The sequence below is a fragment of the Aulonocara sp. 'chitande type north' Nkhata Bay genome, linkage group LG23 (assembly GCF_057382095.1).
Source record: "Aulonocara sp. 'chitande type north' Nkhata Bay isolate Kocher_YH1m ecotype deep benthic linkage group LG23, A_spYH_male_GT1.1, whole genome shotgun sequence".
Lineage (NCBI taxonomy): Eukaryota > Metazoa > Chordata > Actinopteri > Cichliformes > Cichlidae > Aulonocara > Aulonocara sp. 'chitande type north' Nkhata Bay.
The window spans coordinates 48,348,521-48,375,061 of record NC_141365.1 but is presented as its reverse complement, the minus strand read 5'-3'; the positions used below and the strand labels follow the sequence as shown (position 1 = coordinate 48,375,061).

Genomic DNA, 26,541 nt, shown 5'->3' with positions numbered 1-26,541 from the left:
AAAGAATGAAAGATGTAAGTTTATTAGACAAAGTGCTTGAAATCATTCAGTGTTTCATCATCTGTTCAGAGCTGAAGAAGGTTCAGAATGTAGAAGTTTAGAAAATGGAAACTCCAAACAGCTGAAGCCAACAGGAAGCAGCTTCAAACAAACACAACAAGAGAAAAAACTCTGAATGTTTCACATTAAAGTCGTACATTTCTCATAAAAACAGGACAAAGACTTGAAAAAGTCGTGTTTTTCCTTCCAGGAACCACATGGCTTCACTTTTAAAGGTGAAGTGTGACAGAAATGGACATATTTGAAGTCCAACACCTTTTTCCAGTCACATTATTAAAGCAGACAAACTGATGATGACATCTCTGGGGTCTGATTGATAGAAAAAAAATGTCTTTGAGACCTTTTGTAACTGACAAACTCTTCATCTGCTAACAACACTGAGTTGAATCTCCATGGCTGATAGTTGGAGCAGGCATCAGGAATACACATTGAAAAAACAAGAGGAGAAATCACCAGAGTCTTATAATCACATTCTGTAACTAAAGGGAGACGTTTTTCTATACAAATATATGTTTTATGGACATTAGAAAAAAAAAGAGTATTGACGTGAAGCAGGATTATGAAATCTCCATACATCAGCCAGCCCATAATTATCAAGAAAGCTCTGAATGACGCATGCTGACTTTGGACTAAGTGTACTTTTGTGTGAACTGTGGTCCATAGCAGATAATGAGCAGTTTAGGTCTCCCTCAAAGATGATATTGTGTGATGACATATTGGGGAGCCGCGCAAAGACATTAGTGAAAAATCTGTGGTCGTCCCAATTAGAGGCGTAGATATTTGCTAAGATCAAAGGAAAACCATAAACTATATTTTCTGCACTTAAAATCCTGTAATTTTCTCATAAATCGACAGTGCGGCTTATGGATGAATTCTGGTTGTGCTTACTGACCTCGAACCGATTTTATGTGCTACACGGCGCTCAGAAACCTTTCAAAAGATGTTTTGGTACGACTTTGCTCAGCTACGAGGCCGCACCGCTTGATGGATTGTTGGAGCATTACAGCTACGAGGAGCCTCGCGGAGTGATACGTACTCTGCTTCAACATAATATTACTGTATTGAGTGTGTATAAGGACCATAAATGGCACCTGTAAGAGACACGGTTACAAAGAGGGTTTCAAACTCCAGGCTGTCAGTCACGCAGTAGAACCTGGGAACAGAGCAGCTGCTTGTTATTATGCTCAGCGTCTGTTTACATTTTGACTGCACGATTGTGAGCTTTTTGTTATGCACAAACACAACATTGTTTTCTTTTATTTATGGAGCATTATTATTTAATAAATGCTGATCATTTATTTCTGAGTAATTGTTTCATGTACATCTACGCTGTATGTTAATAAATGTGCCTGTGTGAGATTTGGGACACAGCTTTGACTAAGAACTCTCTTTTTGTTCGTACTTTCTGGCTTTAAAAATATCGAGATATATATCGTATATCGCCATCCAGCTAAAGAATATCGAGATATGAACTTTGGGTCATATCGCCCAGTCGTAATATTGCAATAGGTTGTCCGTTAAACTCAAGCGGGGCTTGGGCCCTGGCACGGCGTAGCCACACAATCCTGGTAGTAGTGACGCTCGGCTATGACGGCGTGCGGGTTACCAGCTGGCTTTCTCAGGATAGGGCTCCTGTGTGAGCGGTCGACAATAACGTCTTTATCCATACCCAGCACTTCACGTAGTAGCACGGATACGGCCGTGGAGGAGCTCGAGTCCAGGCCCTCTGGGATCCCTATGATGTGGATGTTAGCTCTCCGCTTCCTGCCTTCATCACATTTATCCTTCAGGTCAGACAGCTCCTCCTTCATACTCTCTACTGTAGACTGCAGGGTGGTCACCTCATCGCTCCACATTGACAGCCCATCCTCAGCTTCTTTCACTGTAACCTTTACTCCATCAACTTCGCCGCACGTCGCCGCCATGCTGTTAGCGATCTCATTTCTCAGTCCTTGCACGTCAGCCCTTATATTGTCAAAATCTTCTTTCAATGCATTTCTGACTTCTTCTTTTAACAGCGTACTAATGTCCTCTTTAATGGATTGAAGAAGCTCCAGTTTTAGAGCAGTAGGATCCACATCACGCGCGTCTGTTGAGTCTGCTCTTCAGCGGCCGTAGAGCTGGACGCTGCCCTTTGGCCATCATCGATACTCTCGCCCGAGATCGCACCGGGGCTAAAATATTCACCTGCTCAGCTGTTTTTGATCAGTTTGAGCCTGTGTGGTTTGATCAGGTGGAGGAACGATGTGATGCTATAAAGACATCATCTTGTCCAAATGAAGTTGTTCCAACACGTGTTTAAAAAGATTTTAAAGGTTGTCGGTTCCGACATCTTAGCGATTTTTAACAGCAGTCTTAGTTCAGGTGTTGTACAGCCTGTTTTAAACATGCTGTTGTACAGCCTGTACTAAAAACCTGATCTGGATCCTCTGTCCGCTCAAACTTCAGGCCTATTTCAAAGCTTCCCTTCCTGTCGAAGATTTTGTAAAAGATTATATTTGTTCAGCTGCAATCTGTTGTAAAGGTTTCAGTCTGGTTTTAAAGCTCTTCACAGCACTGAAACTGCACTTTGAAAAGTTCTTAATGATCTTTTATCAGCCACTGATCAGGAGACTCCGCTGTGCTTTTGGATCTGACTGCTGCCTTGACCACAGCATCTTGACCTCACCATTGGAGCATGGCGGCATCAAGGGCGCTCTATTAGACTGGTTCAGCTCTTTTATTAAATCGCATTATTACATTTGGGGCTTATATTTGACGGCAATTTGAAAAACAGCTGAGCTCAGTTGTAGAGCGGTCTTTCTTCAAACTGAGGCTTTTATCTGTTGGATAACACCTCCCACCCACTCCATGACATGTTGGTCAGTCACAGGAGCTCGTTCAGTGAGAGACTGAGATTACCGAAAAGCACCACTGAACGACACAGGAAATCATTCCTGCCTGTGGCCATCTCCCTGTACAACGCATCCACTTAACACACTGTTTGCTGCTACAACTACACATGTTTCTTTTCCAAATATTTATTTATAAGTGACTTATGTATGTATGTATGTATATATATGTATATATTGTACTATTCTTAGTTAGCGTATTGTCTGTCTTGTCTTAATGTTGGTTTAAAATGGAGCACTGTAACAAAAAATAATTTCCCCCAGGGATCAATAAAGTATTCTGATTCTGATTCTGATTCTGATTATCTAAGGTGAGATCATTTATATCTTTTAAAAACCTTGAACGGGCGATCCACGTTTTCATGACGTCCCAGCTGGATTATTGTAACTCCTTATATGTTGGAGTTAGTGGGACCTGCCTGGCAAGACTGCAGCTGGTCCAGAAAGCTGCAGCTCGTCTTCTGACACAAGCTCAAAGACATTTATCGTCCCAACAACCACATATACGCTGGTCCCTCGCTGTAACACAGTTCACCTTTGGCGGCCTCGCTGTTTCGCTGATCTTTTTTGTGCAATTTTGCATGCTTTTGTTTTGTACAGCGCGTTGTGTTCTGCGTCCTGATTGGCTGTAGACCATTGTCAGCCAATCTCGTGCCGTGTCTCCTGTACAGTACAGAATGTGTTCAAATTTACAGCAGTGTGACTCTGCAGTGCTGCACTGTATGTTTGTACGTTTTGTCCCAACAAACAACAATGATGACGAGACGTTTTGCACCTGTGGTAGCAGCCAAAGGCAGAGGAAGATGCTGACCATCATAGTTTCAACAAGGAGGCAAAAAGGTTGTAACTGTCCACAACAAGAACATCGTAAGGATGGAGTCAGCTTTGGCTTTGTGGCTCAGTGACCGCAGGAAAAAGAACATCGTGCTGGACACCAACATTATCTGCAGAAAAACTCAAAAGCTTTATGAAACTTTACCTGACAGCGAGGAGCCCAGGCCATGGACGAGTGCTCCTCACACAGAAGCTCATTTAATGCCAGCAAAGGCTGATTTGACACGTTTCAGAAACACTTTGCTTTCACTCTTTAATAATGAACTTATTTTTCTATGAAGGTTTGAACTTTGTTTAAACAAGAGAGAAAAGTGTGAAAATGTTCATGCCTGTCTGAGAAAAGTGTAGAAAGTGTGCAGTGAGGGTTTAACTGCCTTAAAACTTCTATAATACTTGTAAAACATAAAGCTGCTACTTCATTCTGAGACTTATTTTTAGAACGTAACTCGATAAACGAGCGACCGCAGTACTGTATTGTGTTTATTTTGAAAACTCTCAACAGGATCTTCAGATTTATTTTGAAAGCTTTATCTGGAAAACACAAACACATAAGCAGGAAACAAAGAGCGTGATATGAAACGATAGACGTTTTCATATGGTCATCATATATACATCGTTCTATCGAACAGCCCCAGCTCCTGCTGTCAGTCTCTGTAAATCTGCTCTGAAAACACATTTGTATTCACTGGCTTTTAATACAGCATGAGAGTTATTTGATATTTGATGTGTGATATTAATATTAGGAGTTATTTTAATAGTTATCTTGGATTCTTGTACAGCACTGTGGTCAACGCTGCTGCTGTAATTAATGTGCTATAAACACAAACAATCTGCAGTTAAACATCCAAAACTAAAGATGTGATCGCTGCCTTTAGAAAATGTGCTGATGCACAAGATATCAGCTCCATTAAGGTGGAATGTGGCCGTGTTAGAAACATGTTGGAAGAAGTTTGAAGCTGAAACTGTGAAGCTGAGAGTGAAAGAGCTCCAGCGTCTGTCACAGGAAACTTTCTTATTTCCACACTGATGAAAGCATCAAGCTTTGATTTCCTGCTGCTTTTATTGAGTCACCCTGTGAAACTGAGCCACAGCTGAACCAGCATCCCTGTACAGCAGACACTTACAGCGCTTGGCTGCTTCCATTGGACCCTCTGCACAGAGCTTCAGTTTCCTCTTCTGGTCCCAAAGTGCAGAACAACAAGGTTTCAAACAGCTTCGTTCCAGCAGCATCAGCCACAGACATGCAGAGAGAATCCTTTGGTTGTGTTGTGTGTTTGCATATCTGCTGTCTGTGTTGCTTTGTGAGGATGGATCATCTCCTGCATCTCCAGATAAACAAGCTGGACCTGAACCTGGTAGCTTCACTTAGAAGACACTTGTGACGGGAACGTGTGAGAAGTTTTGTGCAGACAAGTTTGGATTTAGAGTGTGGGACGAGCTCTCCACAGTCTTTGTGGAGATCCACATTCTGCATACTGCCTGTGAGAAGCTGCAGACATTTGTCCTCCAAATCCACTGAGCAGCTGCTTGTGGTGGTATTAGCTTCATGTGTGCGTGTTAGCATGAAGCCTCGGTCACACTCTGCTGTGGACACGGTCACGGACAGCTGGACGCCTGATGGACGAGTCGTCCTTCCTGTTAAACTTCTTTGAGCATGAGAATAGCATAAGAAGCTCAGTGGACACTGTTCAGGGTTTTAACTCTCGCTTTCTGATGGGTTTAGATTTTATTATTGTCATTTGTATTAGGAAATATTTAACCATATATTCTTAGAGGTGTATAATCAATTGTGTAGTGATAGGATGTGTGATCTTTAGCAGGCTGCAGGGGCTTGGTGTGTATTCCACACTAGAATGCACACCCACATCCTGGGAGCACGAGAGAGGTCGTACCTTCTCTTATTGTTTTATGGCAGGATTAACGTAGCTACGTCTGTTCTAGTCTAAGTGCTTTTTGTTTAGATGAACTGCTGGACTTCCTCACCATGTTATCTAGGGTGAACCATCTAGGGTGAAGGGGGGTCTACCCTCTTCCTGACCAAGGATGTTATATGACCCTTTGATCAGCAGTACCCCACACACACACACACACACACACACACACACACACACACACACACACACACACACACACACACACACACACACACACAGTATTCTTTGTTCACATGTATACCTATGTGAGATGCTATATGTTAATGACCCTATGCATATTCATGTAACCACAATAAAAGGAGTGCTATGGGGAGCCTGGCTGAGAGTCTGATGGTGGTCAAGTGGTGGAACGACGCTTGGCTCCAGCCAGGTCTCCCTCATGCATGAGTAAACCAGAGAACTTTGGTGCCTTGTGTCTTGCTTTTTGCTGCGTAGCAGATTGTCCTTAACGTTCCAGTGGATAGGTTCAAACTACAAACCTATCATTAATTGGTCCTTCGAGAGCCGGATCCCTGGAGTCGACATTCACCGAGGGGAAAAGAGACACGCCGACAGACTGACGTCAGCCAGGACTTATAGAGGTCCTGCAGCAAAGTCCCGAGGCGTGAGAATTCGTCATCGAGCCGGTGGATTAGCCGTCTGTTTTTTCTCCTCGATGGATGACGATTGACGGGATTCGGGACTGATGCTACTCGCAATAAGCAACACCAAGTAGGTATGTGAAAAATCTAAGCCACTGTGTGAGGCTGAGTTGTAAAGTCTTTATCACTGTGTGCGATAAAGCGTGTAGTCACTGTGTGCGACTATTCTTTGCCGCTGTGTGCAGCAAAGCGCGCATCCACTGTGTGAGGTTGCGTTGAAAGTCTTTATCACTGTGTGCGATAAAGCGCGTGATCACTGCTATGTAAGTCTTTGCCACTGTGTGCGACAAAGCACGCAGTCACTGTGTGAGACTGCGTTGAGACAATAGGCCTAATTTTTGTTGTTTGTGTGTGAGGATATTTTTTGTTGTTGTTGTTGTTGTGTGAGTGTGTGCGGAGCAGAACACGTGGTCTGTGACGTCGGCAGCTGTTGTTGTTATTATGGGTTCCCAAGCAACCAAGAGTGTGTCAGAGGGTGACGAGAAGTTTATGGTGAAATTCGCTCCCGGTAGCGCAAAGTATTTAGGACATTGGCGCAAGAAATATGATTTTGAAGGTAAATTGGTTGTAGGACAATGTCAAATGTTAGTAGACCAGTTGACAGTGAAAGCAGCTTGTGCGACAGGGAAATTGAAACAGGAGAGAGAGTTACAAGTGGCGTCCGCTAAATTGTGGTTAGAACAGGCGCAGAAGAGACAGGAGGCAGTGACTATATATACTGACAGTCAGTATGCATATGCTACACTTCATTTCTTTGCCGCTCAGTGGTCAAGACGAGGCATGACAACATCAACAGGTAAACCTGTGGAGCATGCGACATTGTTGCAGGCCCTGTTGAAAGCAGTCTTACTGCCTAGTAAAGTTGCGGTTTGTAAATGTGCAGCACACACACGTGGCACTGACCCCATTGTACTAGGCAACGCCTTTGCAGATAAAATTGCAAAGGAAGCGGCCCTTGGAACACATGGGGTTCATGTTCTGGCGTCACAGGAGCAAACTACGCCCATCACACATGATGTGTTAGCAGACATGCAGTCACACTCACCTCCAGCTGAGAAGCAGCTGTGGCTCACTAAAGGAGCAAGCCTGCGAGGTGATGTCTACTATCTTTGTGATAAACCTATATTGCCTAAGAACCTATATAGGACTGCTGCAAGTTTGAGCCATGTCTCTGCCATGTCTCGACAGCTGGGATGGTGGCAGCAGTCGAACGGCAGTTTTTCACACTGGGATTCAATGCTTATTCAAAACATTTTTGTAAAGCATGTTTAATATGTTGTAAACATAATGCTCAGGGAAACCTCAGACCTAGGAGAGGAAAGTTTCCCAGACCCAGCTACCCATTTGAAGTAATCCATATGGATTTCATTGAGTTGTCTAACTGTAACACCTACAGGTACTGCCTGGTGATTGTGTGCCCGTTCTCAAAGTGGGTAGAAGTTGTCCCCACTAAGAAAGCAGATGCTATTTCAGTGGCTAAAGTGATATGCAAAAATGTGATCCCAGAGCATGGGATCCCCCAGACTATTTACAGTGACAATGGTCCTCATTTTGTGAATGAAGTAATTGAGAAAATGTCACAACATCTGGGGATAACGCTGAAAAACCATTGCTCATATCACCCACAAAGTGCAGGGCTGGTTGAAAGGACTAATGGCACAGTAAAGCTGAGACTCAGGAAAACAATGGAGGAAACAGGCAGAACATGGGTAGACTGCATTGAGCTAGTGAAAATGTATATGAGAATCACGCCAACTGATAATGGCCTAACGCCTTTTGAAATAATATATGGCAGGCCATTTAGAGTTCCAGTGTTTTGTAATGATAATGATAAAGCAGAAGAAGAAAACACACTAGCAGACTGGATGATTAAAATGCTGAAAAGCAAAGAAGTCATGAGTGCAAATAATCTGCCAGATGATTCTGTTTCTGTACAGGAAGAACGTCTGAAGCCAGGGGACTGGGTACTGATAAAGGTCATAAAGAGGAAGTGCTGGTCGAAGCCACGGTGGGACGGACCATACCAGGCTCTGCTGACAACACCAACTGCTGTGAAGATTGCAGAACGACCCACCTGGATACACCAAAGCCACTGCAAAAAGGTGACACACATCCAGGCCAGCTCGGAGTAAGTGGCAGGAAGACCGGGTACAAAGGGGGGGAAAGCCTCTAGGGCAGTGCTTCCCAAACTTTTTCCAGCCACGTACCCCTTGAGACATGTCACCCTCAGCCGCATACCCCCTACTACGAACGACTCTTAATTAGTGTCTATAAATACATTGCAATATCGCATGCATAAAGATAAATACTGCACAGTCGATTATTTCTCACCACCAAATGAATTTATCAATATTTTTTAGTAATGACAGAGTTTTAATAACAAACTTTACTACTTAATACTAGCAGTGTATCAAAGGATTTATTAGAATTCACTTTTTTGTCGAGAGCATAAAGGCCATGAACTTTCATTAAACAGAACTTTATTTAATGTGATGGATGTGCTTGAGCAGAGGCACACAGCTCTTCAATGTTTGGCTCAATTTGGGAAAGGCTGAGTCTTAAATTGTTTTCCACACAAAGTCTTGCTCTGTATTTTGTTTTCATGTTTGTTAAAGCAGAAAATCCCTTTTCGCATAAGTATGTGGTGGCGAAAGGCATCAGAGTCTTGACAGCGCGCTTAGCCAGCGCGGGCTGTTCAGTGCGCAGCCCTATCCAGAAATCCGCCAGGTTCTTTTGAGCGTGTTCAACTTTTAGAGATCCATCTGTGGCGATTTCAATTAGGCTCTCCTGGTCAGACGGTGATAACGAAGTAGGCACGGCGGTGAACGGGTGACGTATCCAATCATTTGAGCCGTCCGTCTCTGGGAAGTATCGGCGTAACTGCACCGCCAGCTCCTCAAGGTGCACGTTACATTCGCGCTTTACACTTTTAGATAGTGTGAGATCATTAGAGCACAGAAAATCATGCAGCACAGGAAAGACTTCAGTGTTGTTTGTATCCAAGCAGTTCTTCCAAAGGTTTAACTTCTTTATCATGGCCTCAACTTTATCTTGAACATTGAATATAGTTGCAGAAACGCCTTGTAATCCGAGATTGAGCTCGTTCAGACGAGAAAATATATCACACAGATAAGCCAGGCAGGTAAGGTACTCTTCATCATGCAAATGTTCAGACAGCTCAAAGGGATGGTTACTGAAGAAAACTTTAAGTTCATCCCTCAACTCAAAGAAACGGGTCAGCACTTTCCCTCTAGATAGCCAGCGAACCTCTGTGTGGAGTAATAATGTCTCATGCTCGCTGCCCATCTCATTGCACAACGCAGCAAATAAGCGGGAGTTCAGCGGCCTGGCTTTCACAAAGTTAACCATTTTTACACTCGTGTCCAAAACATGTTTCAAACGGACAGGTATTCCCTTTGCAGCAAGAGCCTCTCGGTGGATGCTGCAGTGTACCCAGGAGGCATCTGGCGCGACTGCTTGCACACGCGAAACCACACCTCCGTGTCTCCCAGTCATGGCCCGTGCGCCATCAGTACAGATGCCAACACATCTGTCCCACACGAGTCCATGTGTGTTCATGAATGTGTCCAGCTTTTGAAAAATATCTGCGGCAGTTGTCCTTTGTTCCAGCGGTTTACAGAACAGCATGTCCTCCTTGATGGTTCCTTCATGAATGTAGCGCACATATACGAGAAGATGCGCCAGGCCAGCCACATCCGTGGACTCATCTAGCTGTATTGCATAACATTCACTGTGGCGTATGCGCAGAAGTAGCTGCTGTAAAACATTTTCTGACATTGCATTGATGCGCCGTAAGACAGTATTGTTTGATGATGGAATGGACTGTATCGTCTTTTTTGCCTTTTCCCCCAACATTGTCCCTACCATATCTAAAGCAGCAGGGAGAATGAGGTCCTCCACAATAGTGTGGGGTTTGTTGTTTTTAGCCACTCTGTAACTGACCATGTAAGATGCTTGTAGTCTGTTTTTATTCATAAGATCTGGCACCTGAATGCAGGTTTTACTTGTTGAAAGTGATTTTAGCTGTCGCTCAAAATATTCCCTTGGTTTATTTTTCAAATGGGGATGATTTGTCTCTAAATGTCTGCGCAAAAGTGAAGGTTTCATTGAGTTCTGAGACAATACTTTTGCACAAATAACACACTGTGGCCGGGGAAATCCACCAATATTTATACACGTAAACCCCAGCGAAATATAATTGTCATCATATTTGCGCTTCTTTGATGAGGTTGTGTTACAGTCCGTGCTGTCATGCTTTCTCCCACTTTAACGCTCCGCATCAGACACTTCATCACTTTCCACATGGCTGGCTCCAGCTATGCTAGCCACTTGGCTAGTAACCACAGATACATCCCTGCTAGCACTGCTAGCATCCAAATCTGACGAACACATTGTTGTTGAACAATCACCTGTGCGGTCACTGGAAAATGCATCTTCAGATATGAGCTTATTGGTTGTTGTGGCCGGTGTCTCTGTGGTAGGGCCTTTTTTTCTTGTTAACCACTTGTCCATTTTCGCGCTGCACTGAATGCTTGGAGGCAACTTCAACTGTTAGGTGTCAGTCATTTGGGCAAATCACGCCCATGTATTTTGTCAGAGCTATTTTTTTGCTGAACACCAGAGGGTGGTATATAGTCATGTATTTGACAGGCAAAAAAAACTGCATTAGCGCAAATTTCGGCTTTTAAAACTTTTGATCCCCACTCCAACCCCAACCCACGCGTACCCCCTACAGCCACTTGCGTACCCCCGAGGGTACGCATACGGTAGTTTGGGAACTACTGCTCTAGGGCCCTTCGTCTCAATCCGGTGAAGAAACCAACTGAGCCACAGGTACTCATCAGAATGGCTGGTAAAGTGTTGTCTACCCTGCTGGGTGTAATGGCTTTGATGTCATCATGGTCAGCTGTGGAGACCCTGTATGTCCAAGGAAACCACACCCAATACCCTCATGGCTATTCTACAAACTTTTGGTGGCAGTTTATGAATACAACTGCTCACTTGAACAATAGGACGGACTGCTATGTGTGTGCTCATATGCCGTTATCCGCATATACATCTGGACTGTGGCCGTACAGCATACCAGAGGACAGGAGTTGGTGTCTGTTGGGCTTAGCAACTCATCCTGGCAACAGAGTCCTCTGGTCCCAGGCCAACTATAGTACACCTCTGAACATCACCTGGAGTAAGTCGCCACTTATAGATGTGAATTGTTCTGAGCAAACTGACTTATTGGCCTGGCCTCAAGTGTCAGACCCACTGCCAGACATAATATTGCTGAACAAGCTGAATACAGCTCAACTGCCGTTGTGTGTGATGAACAATGGATCACTGTCAGTGGGGGAGCTGCCGCTTCGTTTATGTGGATACATATACACCTACTGCCCTCCAGAGAATGAGAGCAGGTGTATGAAATGCTTGACCAGTGCAAAGTGAGCTGAGAACTTGACATTAAGGAGGACTGAATGCAAGTCCAACCGGGCTTACAGGATACCAGTAAAAGCAAAGAGTCAGAAGTGGACAGGATGTGCAAGGATGGTGCAGAGCAGTAAAGGAACAAGAGTTTTGGCTGATTGGTATTTCTTGTGTGGACATAAAGCCTATCTATCACTCCCTGAGGGATGGGGAGGATTGTGTGCCGTGGTGAAGTTATCGGATCATGTCTTCTTCATGGACAGAGTTGAACATCACCCTAGCAACCGACGGAAGCGTGAGGTGAATATAGCCTCACCTAACTCTTTTGGAGTGACAGTAGACACTGGAGTGCCACGAGAATTCCGCATTTGGAGTGGAGGAGCTAAATTCTTCCAAAGTTTGATCCCAAACATCGGAGTTGCAGAGGTGCGGGATCATGTGGAGATCAACCGATATGCCTTACTGCGACACATTAATCTCACTAAGACTCTGGGAACAGCCTTAGCGGAGGAGCAAAAGGCCATCAGAACGATGGTACTGCAGAACAGGCTGACCCTAGACTTGATAACAGCATCACAAGGAGGAGTGTGTAAGCTGATTGGAGAGACATGTTGTACGTTTATTCCGGATGGATATACGACTGGAGGAGACATCTATGAGGCACTGCAGAACTTAACTGCTCTGCAGAAATATGTGGCAGACCACACATCAGGAGGAGACACGTCACAAGGCTGGATAGCCTGGTTGACATCTGGACCATGGTGGAATATGTTTCTAAAGTTTTTGACTCCCATTCTTACATTATTGGCTTTGCTTTGCTTGTTTACAGGTTGCATTTTGCCATGTGTAAGATCGATGGTGAATAAAATGATTGCTAACACCTTTACCAATTTCATACTGTTGCAGCAGAGTGACATGGATGCTAAGGCTAATATGTGTGTATGAAATGAAGCCTGCACTGAAAATGTTGACAAGTGGTGTAGAGCTGAAGATATATATATGCCGTATAGCCTTAAAAAATGACAATACAGGGTGGTGATGATGGGTTTAGATTTTATTATTGTCATTTGTATTAGGAAATATTTAACCATATATTCTTAGAGGTGTATAATCAATTGTGTAGTGATAGGATGTGTGATCTTTAGCAGGCTGCAGGGGCTTGGTGTGTATTCCACACTGGAATGCACACCCACATCCTGGGAGCACGAGAGAGGTCGTACCTTCTCTTATTGTTTTATGGCAGGATTAACGTAGCTACGTCTGTTCTAGTCTAAGTGCTTTTTGTTTAGATGAACTGCTGGACTTCCTCACCATGTTATCTAGGGTGAACCATCTAGGGTGAAGGGGGGTCTACCCTCTTCCTGACCAAGGATGTTATATGACCCTTTGATCAGCAGTACCACACACACACACACACACACACACACACACAGTATTCTTTGTTCACATGTATACCTATGTGAGATGCTATATGTTAATGACCCTATGCATATTCATGTAACCACAATAAAAGGAGTGCTATGGGGAGCCTGGCTGAGAGTCTGATGGTGGTCAAGTGGTGGAACGACGCTTGGCTCCAGCCAGGTCTCCCTCATGCATGAGTAAACCAGAGAACTTTGGTGCCTTGTGTCTTGCTTTTTGCTGCGTAGCAGATTGTCCTTAACGTTCCAGTGGATAGGTTCAAACTACAAACCTATCACTTTCACTTCAGCTTCACCAACAACAGCACAAGCAGAGCAGCCCACTGCCTGCATGGCTGGGACAGCGCCCCCTGGTGACTGTAAACCACTACAACATGTAGACGGCCGTCTGCAGGCTGGATGTAGCACCACCGCAGAGACGTGCTGCAGCTCTGTTTAGTTACCCAGCTGACAGCAGAGGCTGTAGTTTACTGTTACCAACATGGAAAACTGAAGCTTCACCAGCTGGAGCTACAGAGCTGGAGAACAAAGGAGACTGAGAGGCCAGAATGATGTGGGAGGAAACATCAAGAGCCTGTTTGAAAGGAGACACATGTGGATGCTGTGCCAGTCTGTGGTCTGTCAGAAGTCAGCTGAGTCACACTGCAAGAAGCTGCAGAATCTCAGAGGAGGAGATTTGGAAGTGTTTGTGGGACAAACTGGACTCAAAGAAAGAAGATGTTTGTGAAGTCTTTGGTGGAGGTGAGCAGTGTGAAGCAGAACACATGCAGATGAATCAGGAGGTCAGCATCAGTGTCTCCTTGTGGTGGACGGTAAAAGAATCAGAGCCAACGCTCCCGTCCACCCTCGGCATGAAGCAGTGCTGTTTCTGAAACAGGAGGACAAGTCCAGAGAAGACAGAGGAAGCAAAGATGAGGGTGGGACAGGACAGCAGGACTTCCTTCACACCTGCAGCTCCATCACACTGCTGTAGCTCCTCTTCATGTACCTGCAGCCTGTCTTCAAGTCCAGGAGTCACCTCCACACAGTGTAGAAGCCTCCTGTGCAGACCATGGAGTCCAGCCTCTGTCAGGGAAGTCGGCACTAAAGCCTGAAAGACTTCAATCTGTCTCTGCTCCACCCGAGAAAGACCAGCACCGTACTTGTTGTGCATTCAAGGAGGGAACATCAGCGCTGCATCGTGGGAACAACACCGCAGGAACAAAGACACAGCACGGCCGATGAAGGACGAGGACAAAGGAAAGGTGAGTGAGAAGACCCTGGTGGTGTGGATGGACCTGCAGGGGCTCCAAGACTGAGGAGCAGAGACGTCCATGTACCAGCTGAGGATGCTGCAGTGATCCAGGGAGCTCGGTCCAATCTGAGGCCGTGTGAACTACGTGGACCACAGTTTCTTCACAGACTTCAGCCACGTGAACATCTGGAGATCCAACAGTGCACGAGCTGTGAGCCATCAGCTGTTTCTCTCATCAGCTGCTGTAATGAGAGCTGCTGGAATCATCTCGAGCAGCAGGAAATCACTGATGTTGTTTCTAACCAAAGATATGGGACTGAGCTCCGCTGAGCTCCTTCTACTTTCATCCAGATAGAAACTGCTACAGTCTGCTGATTATTGCTTTGCCTCCATCACACGAGCTCTTTATCCTGTTCTTCACTCTCATTGGTTCTTTGTCTGCTTGTTTTTACAACAGTAGTCTTCTGATTGGTCAAAGACAATCAGCTGTGACTAAATGTAGCTCCTACAGCAGTGATGGGAATAACTACTGAAGCTAATCCAGTATCAAAGCTCAGGAATCAGCAGCTCCCACCTCGTTTTCTTTCAACAACTATTTTTAGCTGCTGTGTTTTTGTGTTTCTGCAGACCTCAGACATCCTGCTGCTCTGGACAACTTTTTCATTCTTTTGTATCATTATTTTGCTTTTCTTTTATTATTATGTTATATGTATTAATATGTGAAACACTTATTCTTTGTGTTTTTGCTTTGCTCCTGTCAAACTGCTTTAATAAAATCTGCTGCAGTCTAAACTGTGGACGTTCCCTTTTTAACCCTTTGTGAAACAATAAAGGTTTAAATCTGAGTATTCATCTATGTTAGTGTTTAATGGGTCTAATAGGTTGCTTTGGCCTTTCCCAGTAATATCTTCCTTTGCAGTCTGTGGTCCAGGCTTCTAAAACCATCCCAGGTTAACAAGAACTACAATCTAGAGGAGAGCTGCCATAACAGGTGTGACTGATGAGATCTGACCTGCAAGGTTACTCAGGTTTGTTTGTATCAGGACAAGCAGGGAAGCCGCCTGGACGTCAAAGTAGTTAGAGCTGGGCGAGTGTCCTCACCCACATCGGCTTCACAACTCTGCATCATCTACTGAGTAAGACTCAGAGCATCAGAGATTAGAAGGTCTACAAAGAGCTGAACCAGACTTCCTGTATAAAGGTTTTAGTTCCACAGATCGACAGTGTCAGCACAACTAAAACGTGGAGACTGACCTCAGAGTTTCAATTTGATGTTGTGGATTCTCCAGAAGAACACACAGCTGCTTCACTCCTGAATCCTGCAGCTTGTGGTAGCTCAGGTCCACCTCTCTGGGATACGAAGGGTTGAGCTTCAGCACTGCTTCCAGATAATCACAGCTGATCTCTGACAAATCACAGCGCTCCAATCTGTATAAAGAATGAAAGATGTAAGTTTATTAGACAAAGTGCTTGAAATCATTCAGTGTTTCATCATCTGTTCAGAGCTGAAGAAGGTTCAGAATGTAGAAGTTTAGAAAATGGAAACTCCAAACAGCTGAAGCCAACAGGAAGCAGCTTCAAACAAACACAACAAGAGAAAAAACTCTGAATGTTTCACATTAAAGTCGTACATTTCTAACAAGAGTGTTTTAAAGACAGCGTCACTGATGATCATCTTCTGCCCAGTAAAACTTTGGTTTTCCACATGTGAGTGTTAATGATGCACAAAGACTGTGAGTGCAAAGAGGGAGCGAGGAGGATGACAGAGAGATGGTACAGGAGCATCAAGAACCCGGCGAGGAAATGAGCAGAAGGACTTTGGAGCCTGTTGGATTGAAGCTTTCACAGAGACGTGTTTGACTGGACACCACCAGGACAGACTTTTAATCCCAGGATTTGGATGAGCTTTCTGTCTTTATGGTCACAAATGATGCTGTAACTCTGTGACTGTCCTGGAACTGTCAGCAGTGTGGTTACGTCCTTTTGACCTGAGTTTCCACAGCTCTTATAACAGCAGTGTACATTCAGACTGAGACACGCTTCAGTCTGTATGGACCTGTTTCTGTAGCTGCCACCATCATTCTACGGTCGTGTCCAAATTCATGGGCTGCATCCTCCCGAGGACCCGGCCTTTGCGGTCTACGTGGGCTGGGTCCTCAGAAGGTCGGGTAGGCTGGAAATAAACGGCTGGGGAAATTGGACGGTCTAGCCTTCTGATTAGCGTCACCGCTGTCTCGGTGGAGTTTAATAAACTCAGCCGTCTGCTCCTTGCTATCTAAAATATAACAGGACACTGGAGTAAATTCTCGACCGTCTCATACTTCTGTTTAATCAGTTTTCTGTTTGACGTTTAGTCAGCTCTGTAAAGACCAAGGAGGAACCCACCTGGGGGATTAATAAAGTTTTATTTTATCTAATCTAATAACTTTAATCTCAGCCAAACCGATTTACTCACGAACAAACAAAACACTGAAAAAAGCCAAACAATAACATTTTGAGGTTGTCTAAGTGACTTATATATCACGTTTAACCTGAGTAGCGAAAGTCCGCGGTGATCTGAAAATGATGTGCCGGGAGTTGTGCCGTTCTCGGCGGCTTCAGTGACCCTCGAGCTCCCGGCGAGCTATCGAGCTGGTGGGTAGCAGACGTCTCCGAAAACGTCGAAGCACTTTTGCAAATATGCGGTATCTTGATAAACCGAGCAGATATTTGATGTTTACACAGCTACTTTCTCGCCTGAAAATATGTTAAAAGTTTATTTTGTGACCGAAAAAGATTAGTATGAGTAATTTTAAAACTTAGTAGCGGCCGCCATTGTTGGAAACTGGAGTTTGGCTGGGCCGCGCTATGAATTCTGGGATATGGTAGGCCACGGAGGACACACCCGACCCATCCTTCAAATTCGGGGAAAAGGAGGACGCATTTGTTGGCTGCATTCGGAGGAGTCTACGAATTTGGACAGCCTTCGACGCGTCGCTGTGACGTAATCGGTCTACAAATGCGGCCTCAGGAGGATGCAGCCCAACTGTGAGGAAGAAGCTACACAGTTAATCAGGGTCCCCTCTCTCTGAATCAGCAAAGGTGGGCAGGCCGCGTGTGGGCCGCGGGCCATACGTTGAGTATCACTGTTTGAAATGTGAACATTGTTCTGCTGCAGTCAATGGACTAAACCAGAGAAGAAGAAAACAGACTTTACCATGAAGATCCTCAGTGTGGATCAGTATAATATCAGCCTGATGTCTGCAGTTTAGTGTCAGCACAACTTTCACATCATATTCATCTCAGCACAACTAAAACATGCTGACTGACCTCAGAGTTTCAAATCGACATCGTGGATTCTCCCGAAAATCACACAGATGCTTGACTCCTGAACCCTTCAGGTTGCTGTAGGTTCCACTCAGGTCCACCTCTGTGGGATACGAGGGGTTGGACTTCAGTGCTGCTGCCAGATAATCAAGGCCAATATCTGACAAACCACAGCCCATCAATCTGTATAAAGAATGAAAGATGTAAGTTTATTAGACAAAGTGCTTGAAATCATTCAGTGTTTCATCATCTGTTCAGAGCTGAAGAAGGTTCAGAATGTAGAAGTTTAGAAAATGGAAACTCCAAACAGCTGAAGCCAACAGGAAGCAGCTTCAAACAAACACAACAAGAGAAAAAACTCTGAATGTTAATGAACATTAAAGTCGTACATGTCTCATAAAAACAGGACAAAGACTTGAAAAAGTCGTGTTTTTCCTTCCAGGAACCACATGGCTTCACTTTTAAAGGTGAAGTGTGACAGAAATGGACATATTTGAAGTCCAACACCTTTTTCCAGTCACATTATTAAAGCAGACAAACTACAAGCTCATTTTCATTCCAACAAGTCATCTTCTGACCTGGACTAACAACACTGGTCTCTATGTGCAGCTGGCTGTGAGACCAGTGCTCAGGGAGCGTCTACAAAGTGCAACACTGAAAGAACATCACACACTCATTTGCTTCCAGCACTTTCACACAAACATCTACTGTCATTATTGTCACCAAACTCTGTGGATCCTTTATTGCAAATTCAAATGGGATCAAATGGTCAGACAAAAGAGGGTTATGAGGAAATATGATGAAATGTTGTGTATTAGCAGCAAGTTATTGAATCTTTTTCCTCAGAAACCAAACAAAATGATTGACAAACATGTTTTTACAAACTCAGTGTTGGACTTGGATCAGCAGGATAAGCTGATGTTTAAAGGCATTTGAGTCTCGCTGTATGAGAGTCCAGTTCTTACTCAATATTTATGGATGATGTTCTTTCAGTGTTGCACTTTGTCGACGCTCCCTGAGCCTCACAGCCAGCTGCACATGGACCAGCTGACATTACCCAGCATTAGAGGCGGCTGTAAAAAATTCATGTTCCCATTTAAATGGTTTTAATTTGAATAAAACGATGTTGATTCATTCAATCCTGAATCGATGTTTAATATAAATGTATTTTGCCAGAATCTCAGGTTAAAGCTCACAAACTATTTCAACAAGCAGCAAACAGCTAAAACAGTAAATGAGAGCAGCTAAACACACAAAGATGGAAACACAGAGCGTGGATCGTTCACTCGACGGCACGTACACGGACACGCCGTCGGGGCTGAAAGTGGACAGCTCACAGATCCTGAAGCTGCAGGTTTCATCTGTCTCCAACCAAAACTGAGTGAAGCAGCAGCAAAAGAAGATCCAAACTCTGCTTCACGTTTGATAAACATGCTCATGAATTCTCTCTGACTTTGGCTGTTCCTGCCTGCACAGCTCTCTCTCTCTCAGTGTACTCCAAGAACAGCTTCAAACATCTGTTTCTGCATCATTCACTGTTTATTAGCCACCAGTCTGCTGTTGTGTTCAGTGCTGTCGGCCTCTGACAGTAAAGCCTCATTTCTGCTGTTCCATGGAAACTTTTTAAAATGATGACAGATTACAAACTCTCAGCTGTGTCTGTAATCAAACCTCTGTAACTTTGCTTCACTTCAGCAGCATCAGCTCATGTTCACATGTTGCTTCATGGTTTGCTTCAGTTTTTGATCGACTGCAGAATATTTTGAAGGTTATCTGCTATAAAAAGCCAGAAGAGGAAAATCTGCTTCATGTGTTTCTGTTTGATCCTCAGTGACTTTGACACAAAGGCCTCTGCTGTGATGATCACACCTCTGATCAAGTCTCACAGTGTCACAACTGATAAATGATCAGAGTTAGAATATTTCTGACTGTCTGCTGTGTGCCGTGACCTTTGACCTGCTAAAGAAAGTCAGCTGTGGATTATTCATTGTTGTGTCTGATACTTAGAACTGTGAGGAAGAAGCTACACAGTTAATCAGGGTCCCCTCTCTCTGAATCAGCAAAGGTGGGCAGGCCGCGTGTGGGCCGCGGGCCATACGTTGAGTATCACTGTTTGAAATGTGAACATTGTTCTGCTGCAGTCAATGGACTAAACCAGAGAAGAAGAAAACAGACTTTACCATGAAGATCCTCAGTGTGGATCAGTATAATATCAGCCTGATGTCTGCAGTTTAGTGTCAGCACAACTTTCACATCATATTCATCTCAGCACAACTAAAACATGCTGACTGACCTCAGAGTTTCAAATCGACATCGTGGATTCTCCAGCAAATCACACAGATGCTTCACTCCTGGATCCTGCAGGTTGCTGTAGGTTCCACTCAGGTCCACCTCTGTGGGATACGAGGGGTTGGACTTCAGTGCTGCTGCCAGATATTCAAGGCCAATATCTGACAAACCACAGCTCTTCAATCTGTATAAAGAATGAAAAATGTAAGTTTATTAGACAAAGTGCTTGAAATCATTCAGTGTTTCATCATCTGTTCAGAGCTGAAGAAGGTTCAGAATGTAGAAGTTTAGAAAATGGAAACTCCAAACAGCTGAAGCCAACAGGAAGCAGCTTCAAACAAACACAACAAGAGAAAAAACTCTGAATGTTTCACATTAAAGTCGTACATGTCTCATAAAAACAGGACAAAGACTTGAAAAAGTCGTGTTTTTCCTTCCAGGAACCACATGGCTTCACTTTTAAAGGTGAAGTGTGACAGAAATGGACATATTGAAATCAATGATATCAAAGCTGGAATCAAATGAGTCCAAGTCTTCTGCTGATTCAGCATCACATTCATCTTTGCTCCTTGTTCTGCATCCCCACCATAAATATAAAGAGGCAAAACTCACATTTTCCAAAATCCTCTTTAAGCTTCGACAATAAAGGAAGATAGTTTTATACAAGTCTTTGTGGTTTTCTTGTCACCCAGATGCCCGAGTACTTAAACTTGTTATAGCTGGGTTTAAAAGGGGCTAAAATACACAAAACTCCCCAGTTGTCGTACAGATAGACTTTGCCTCGCTCTTCCCAAAATTCACTTTATATCCAGAAATTGTCCCAAATTCCTTAAGTATGCATTAAGGTGACCTTGAGGCTCTTAAAGGCGCCTATAAATAAAACGTATTATTATTATTATTATTGTAAGTCTATCCAAAAGTTTGCGGAGGCTGTTCGATGGGTTGGAAATAAATAAAATCATGTCGTCGGCATAAAGAGAGACTTCATGTTCGATACCCCCTCCATGTTTTCCCTCAACACCAACACATTGTCTCAGAGCAACAGCTAGCGGTTCAATGGCAAAAAGGAGACAGAGGGCATCCCTGTCCTGGGGGGCAGATTATTGTTAGTCTGGACGGCTGTTAGAGGGGAGCAATACAATACTTTTATCCAAGATACAAAATTAAAGCCACATTTTTTAAGCGTATAAAAAAAAATCCCATCTCACTTGATCCAACGCCTTTTCTGCGTCAAGCCAAATTACAGTTTCCAATGTATCACCTTTAACATGGGTATAAATGATATTTAATAGAGCTCTAATGTTAAAAAAAGAGTGCCTAATAAAGCCCGTCTGGTGAAATAATGGAGGACAAATACTTGTGTAAGCGACGGGCCAACACTTGAGCCAGGATCTTGGTGTCTGTGTTGAACAAAGATATTAAACGACATGAACGACAATCTAAATGGTCTTTTTCCTGTTTTACAATTAAACACATCACTGCTTGATGCATTGTTGGAGGCAACGACTGTGAGAGGAAGGATTCTTCAAAAGTTGATTTTAACAGTGAATTCAGTCGGTCAGAAAACTTTATGAAAAAATCAGATGGATACCCGTCGGGGCAGCAGATTTTCCAGACTGCATGCTCCGTACGGCCGTTTCAATTCCAACATTAGAGACAGGTTCCTCCAGACTAGCGATCGCATCTTCTCCCAAGGAGGGAATATCAAACACCTTATTGAAATCATTGTGGATCTCAAGGATAGTTTGGTTGTCTGTAGACCTTATTCCCTGGTCATTGTAGATCTCAAGGATAGTTGGTTAGCTGTTCTTAGTCGTAGCTGGTGAGCTGATAACTCGCCTGTTTTTTCTCCATGTTCATAAGCGTAGCTGCAACTTTGACTCAGCCTGTTTTGTAGATATGAGATTGTATTCAGTTTGTCATTGTAACCGCTGTGTATATAATACAGGCTCAGGAGAGTGGCTGCACACAGCATGTAGTTTAGTGTCACGGTCGCAGTAGCTGACCGTATGGAGAGTGTGTGGAGGACTCAGGCGCAGACACTGGTGCAGCCATGAAACTGAGTTTTGAACGAAAAGCGAGCCTTTATTTCGGCTGAAGACATCAAACAAGGCAGAATCACAGTGAAGAGAACTAAACTGGGGAACTAATACTATAATAAATCATGAAGACACGGAAAGCTATGGCTAAGAATACAAAAGACTGGGCATGAAAATATGGAGGGTGGGAACACAGACGATGCGACACAGAGACATGAAACACAGAGACTAAATACACATGAGGGATGATCAAGTTCCAAACATGAAAACTGTCAAAGCTGCAGGGGGGATTGGCTGTTCCAAACCTGAAATATTATTTCTGGGCAGCTCAGATGAGACCCCTGACTGTATGGGTGCGGGATTTGTCTGAAACTCAGTGGCTAAACATTGAGAAGACAATGTGCGAAAGATCATTGGAATCCCTGCTTTGTTCTAACATTTCAATTAAAAATGTGCATATGGGGGAACAGACGAGGGTCACACTAAAGATTTGGCATAGAATCAAACAATCATTTGGTCTTCCAAAAGAAATTTCAATGTTATCAAGGCTCTCCTCCCTGCAGGGTTTTTCTCCTATTGTGGAAGACTCTGGCTTCAGAGCATGGTCACATAGCGGGCTTCATAAACTTTGTCATGTTGTGAGGAATGGGCACCTGAGCTCATTTGAACAGTTGAGGTCAGTTTCGGCTTCCTTCTTCTGACTTTTTTAGATTTCTGCAGCTAAGAAGCTTTTTGACAAAACATAAAGAATGGAGGCAAGTTTTGGAGCCCTCACCCATTGAGGAAATATTTCTAAAAACATTTCAAAGTAATTCCTCCCCAAAATTAATCAGTCATTTTTATAACGCATTTATGAGTTTCAATACAAATGCAACTTTGGATATTAAGGCAAGGTGGGAAGCTGAGACTGGCACTCAAATCTCAGAGGACACCTGGGAAGAGGTGTTCGGTGAAGCCCATCTGGTGACTAATTCTGGGCTGTGGAGAGAATTTAAATAGAAGGTGGTCATGAGATATTTTAGAACCCCAGAGATAATGGCCAAAATGAAGCCTACAAATCCTGACACCTGCTGGTGAAATTGTGGTACTTCTTTAGGAACCCACTCACATATATTCTGGTCATGCCCAAAAATCTGCTCACTTTGGAATGACATATTTAAAGTTCTCAGTACAGTTTTCCAACAACCATTAACAAAAGACCAACAGTTAGCCATTTTAGGAGTCTTACCAAAGGGTTTTGCGGGAAACAATAAAACGTATCTCTTAAGAATCTTACAGCAGCACTAAAGTGTATCACTATTAAATGGCTGAATCTTGACCCACCTTCATATAATATGTGGATTGATAAAGCAAGAGAAATTTACCAGATGGAGGAAATAACATCTGCTCTGCGGATTCAGAGAGAATTGTTTACTGAGCGTTGGCGACCCATACATGCTTTACTGTTTCAATAATTTAGCATAGGTCTGTTTCGTTTTGTCCATTTACGGCTAAGTTTGTCACATGTTATTTAATATTACATAAAGTTTTTGTTTCTGTTGTTGTCTGTTTGTTTGTTTGCTTGCTTGGGTTTTGTTTTGTGCTTCCTAATTGCAGTTCTTATTTTAACCTACATTTCTGCATTGCAGTTCCTGTAACTGTCCTACTTGTGAACATCGACAAGCACAAGTTGCAATGTTGTAAATTATAATAAAAATTGAGTTAAAAAAAAAAAAGAACATTAAAGTCGTACATGTCTCATAAAAACAGGACAAAGACTTGAAAAAGTCGTGTTTTTCCTTCCAGGAACCACATGGCTTCACTTTTAAAGGTGAAGTGTGACAGAAATGGACATATTTGAAGTCCAACACCTTTTTCCAGTCACATTATTAAAGCAGACAAACTACAAGCTCATTTTCATTCCAACAAGTCATCTTCTGACCTGGACTAACAACACTGGTCTCTATGTGCAGCTGGCTGTGAGACCAGTGCTCAGGGAGCGTCTACAAAGTGCAACACTGAAAGAACATCACACACTCATTTGCTTCCAGCACTTTCACACAAACATCTACTGTCATTATTGTCACCAAACTCTGTGGATCCTTTATTGCAAATTCAAATGGGATCAAATGGTCAGACAAAAGAGGGTTATGAGGAAATATGATGAAATGTTGTGTATTAGCAGCAAGTTATTGAATCTTTTTCCTCAGAAACCAAACAAAATGATTGACAAACATGTTTTTACAAACTCAGTGTTGGACTTGGATCAGCAGGATAAGCTGATGTTTAAAGGCATTTGAGTCTCGCTGTATGAGAGTCCAGTTCTTACTCAATATTTATGGATGATGTTCTTTCAGTGTTGCACTTTGTAGACGCTCCCTGAGCCTCACAGCCAGCTGCACATGGACCAGCTGACATTACCCAGCATTAGAGGCGGCTGTAAAAAATTCATGTTCCCATTTAAATGGTTTTAATTTGAATAAAACGATGTTGATTCATTCAATCCTGAATCGATGTTTAATATAAATGTATTTTGCCAGAATCTCAGGTTAAAGCTCACAAACTATTTCAACAAGCAGCAAACAGATAAAACAGTAAATGAGAGCAGCTAAACACACAAAGATGGAAACACAGAGCGTGGATCGTTCACTCCACGGCACGTACACGGACACGCCGTCGGGGCTGAAAGTGGACAGCTCACAGATCCTGAAGCTGCAGGTTTCATCTGTCTCCAACCAAAACTGAGTGAAGCAGCAGCAAAAGAAGATCCAAACTCTGCTTCACGTTTGATAAACATGCTCATGAATTCTCTCTGACTTTGGCTGTTCCTGCCTGCACAGCTCTCTCTCTCTCAGTGTACTCCAAGAACAGCTTCAAACATCTGTTTCTGCATCATTCACTGTTTATTAGCCACCAGTCTGCTGTTGTGTAATAATGAAAGAAGTCGATGCTTCAGTGCTTTGAATTGTGTTACACAAAGAAAAGCAAAGTTTTCACATTGTTCAGGCAGAATCGAGCGTTGAAGAATGAATTCACACGTCAATAAACATTTTCATCAGCACAAGCAGGACAATGAAAGCAGGAAATACCCCAAACTGCTATTTCTCATTCTACAACTTCAACAACTGCACATGAATTATACTTCATACACAGACCCACAGTCTCTGATTGCTCTGAAATCTCACTGACAGCCAATAGAAATAAAGAAAAGTCCAGACTGACAGTCTCTGTGGGGTTAGGCAGTGAACTGCTCACGCTGCGTTCAAGTGCATCACAAACTATTGGAATTGGATCCAACTTTGTGAAGCAGATTTCTTCTCAGCTGCTGTTTTGAACATTTCCTCATGAACTGTATTAAACTCTGTAAATGAACTGAGAACTGTTTCTACATTTGAAACTATGGATTCATTTTCCCGTTCACTTCTGTACCTTAGTGTATAAATGAATGTTAGACTGGGCTCCATGGAAACACTTGGACTGGTCTCAGCTGCCTTCTTTCTGTAGTCCTTTCTCTTCTCCAGCTTCTGTTTGAAATCCTCTCACAGAGCCTGAATCCTGCTTTGCTGTCATGTGTGGGCCTGTGTTCCTCTGCTTTAACACAAACCTCACCACAGCAGCTGTGTGGGTCGTCTCTGTAGCAGCCAGATCAGCTTCTGATACATGAACATCGTCACAGCTCCTAACTTCACCTTTATTAGCTTTGACATTCATGTCTTTATTTTCTCTGTCTGTTTCCACACAAGCTCAAAGTCTCTGCAGCCTGAAATATAGAAACACAACAACAGCTGCAGTCAGTGAACTCACCTCAGAGTCTCCAGTCGACAGTTTGGACTCTCCAGTCCAGCACACAGAAGCTTCACTGCTGAATCCTGCAGCTTGTTGTTACTAATGTCCAGCTCTGTCAGATGGGAGGGGATGGACTTCAGGGCCGAGGCCACAACTTCACAGTGAGTCTCTGAGAGTCCACAGTCAGCCAGTCTGAGATTACAGAAAATATAAAATATGTTATTATAAAAGCAGAAAGTCTGCATTATAAACACAGACTGAATGTATATGAAGACAAAACAAAGTGAGGTCATAATCTGATGAACATCTGCTCTTCACATCTGTGCTTCAGCTCCTCTTACTGTGTTTGACATGACACAACGATTGAGTCTCTCTCAGACCTGCAGACTTTTAATGAGAATCTTTGTTTGGCTTTAATCTGCAGATGAAGGAGGAAGATGGTGTCACATTTAGGCTTCCATAATGTCCACAGTCTGTCAGTGAGATCTGATCCAGAGTCAGAGTGAAGACACACATTTGGACTGTTTCCTGTCTTGAATCCAGAACATTTTGAATGAGCTCAGCTCAGTGAGGAGTTCCAGCTGGAAAGATGATCTCTGTTTGCTACCTGCTGCTGTCAGGTACGACTGTTCACGTCCACACGCAGGAAAAATCTGCTGACTGTCACCAAACGGAGCAGAAATGTCATCAC

General features: G+C 43.5%; 1 protein-coding gene and 1 pseudogene across 2 annotated transcripts in view; one reads left to right on the top strand and one right to left on the bottom strand.

Annotated features, from left to right (window-relative positions):
* Positions 1-26,541, bottom strand: part of LOC147302870 (protein NLRC3-like) — a 267,565-nt gene that overhangs the window by 6,329 nt on the left and 234,695 nt on the right. The window contains exons 6-8 of one of the 2 annotated variants that reach the window (XM_086284397.1): positions 25,869-26,042; positions 20,051-20,230; positions 17,761-17,940 (exon numbers count right to left, since the gene is read on the bottom strand). The exons of the other annotated variant lie outside the window; for it this stretch is intronic. Of the exons in view, the coding sequence (XP_086140523.1) occupies positions 17,761-17,940; positions 20,051-20,230; positions 25,869-26,042 (534 nt within the window). The remainder of the gene's footprint in view (positions 1-17,760; positions 17,941-20,050; positions 20,231-25,868; positions 26,043-26,541) is intronic. 2 annotated transcript variants of the gene reach the window in all.
* Positions 11,201-12,836, top strand: LOC147302876 (uncharacterized; annotated as a pseudogene).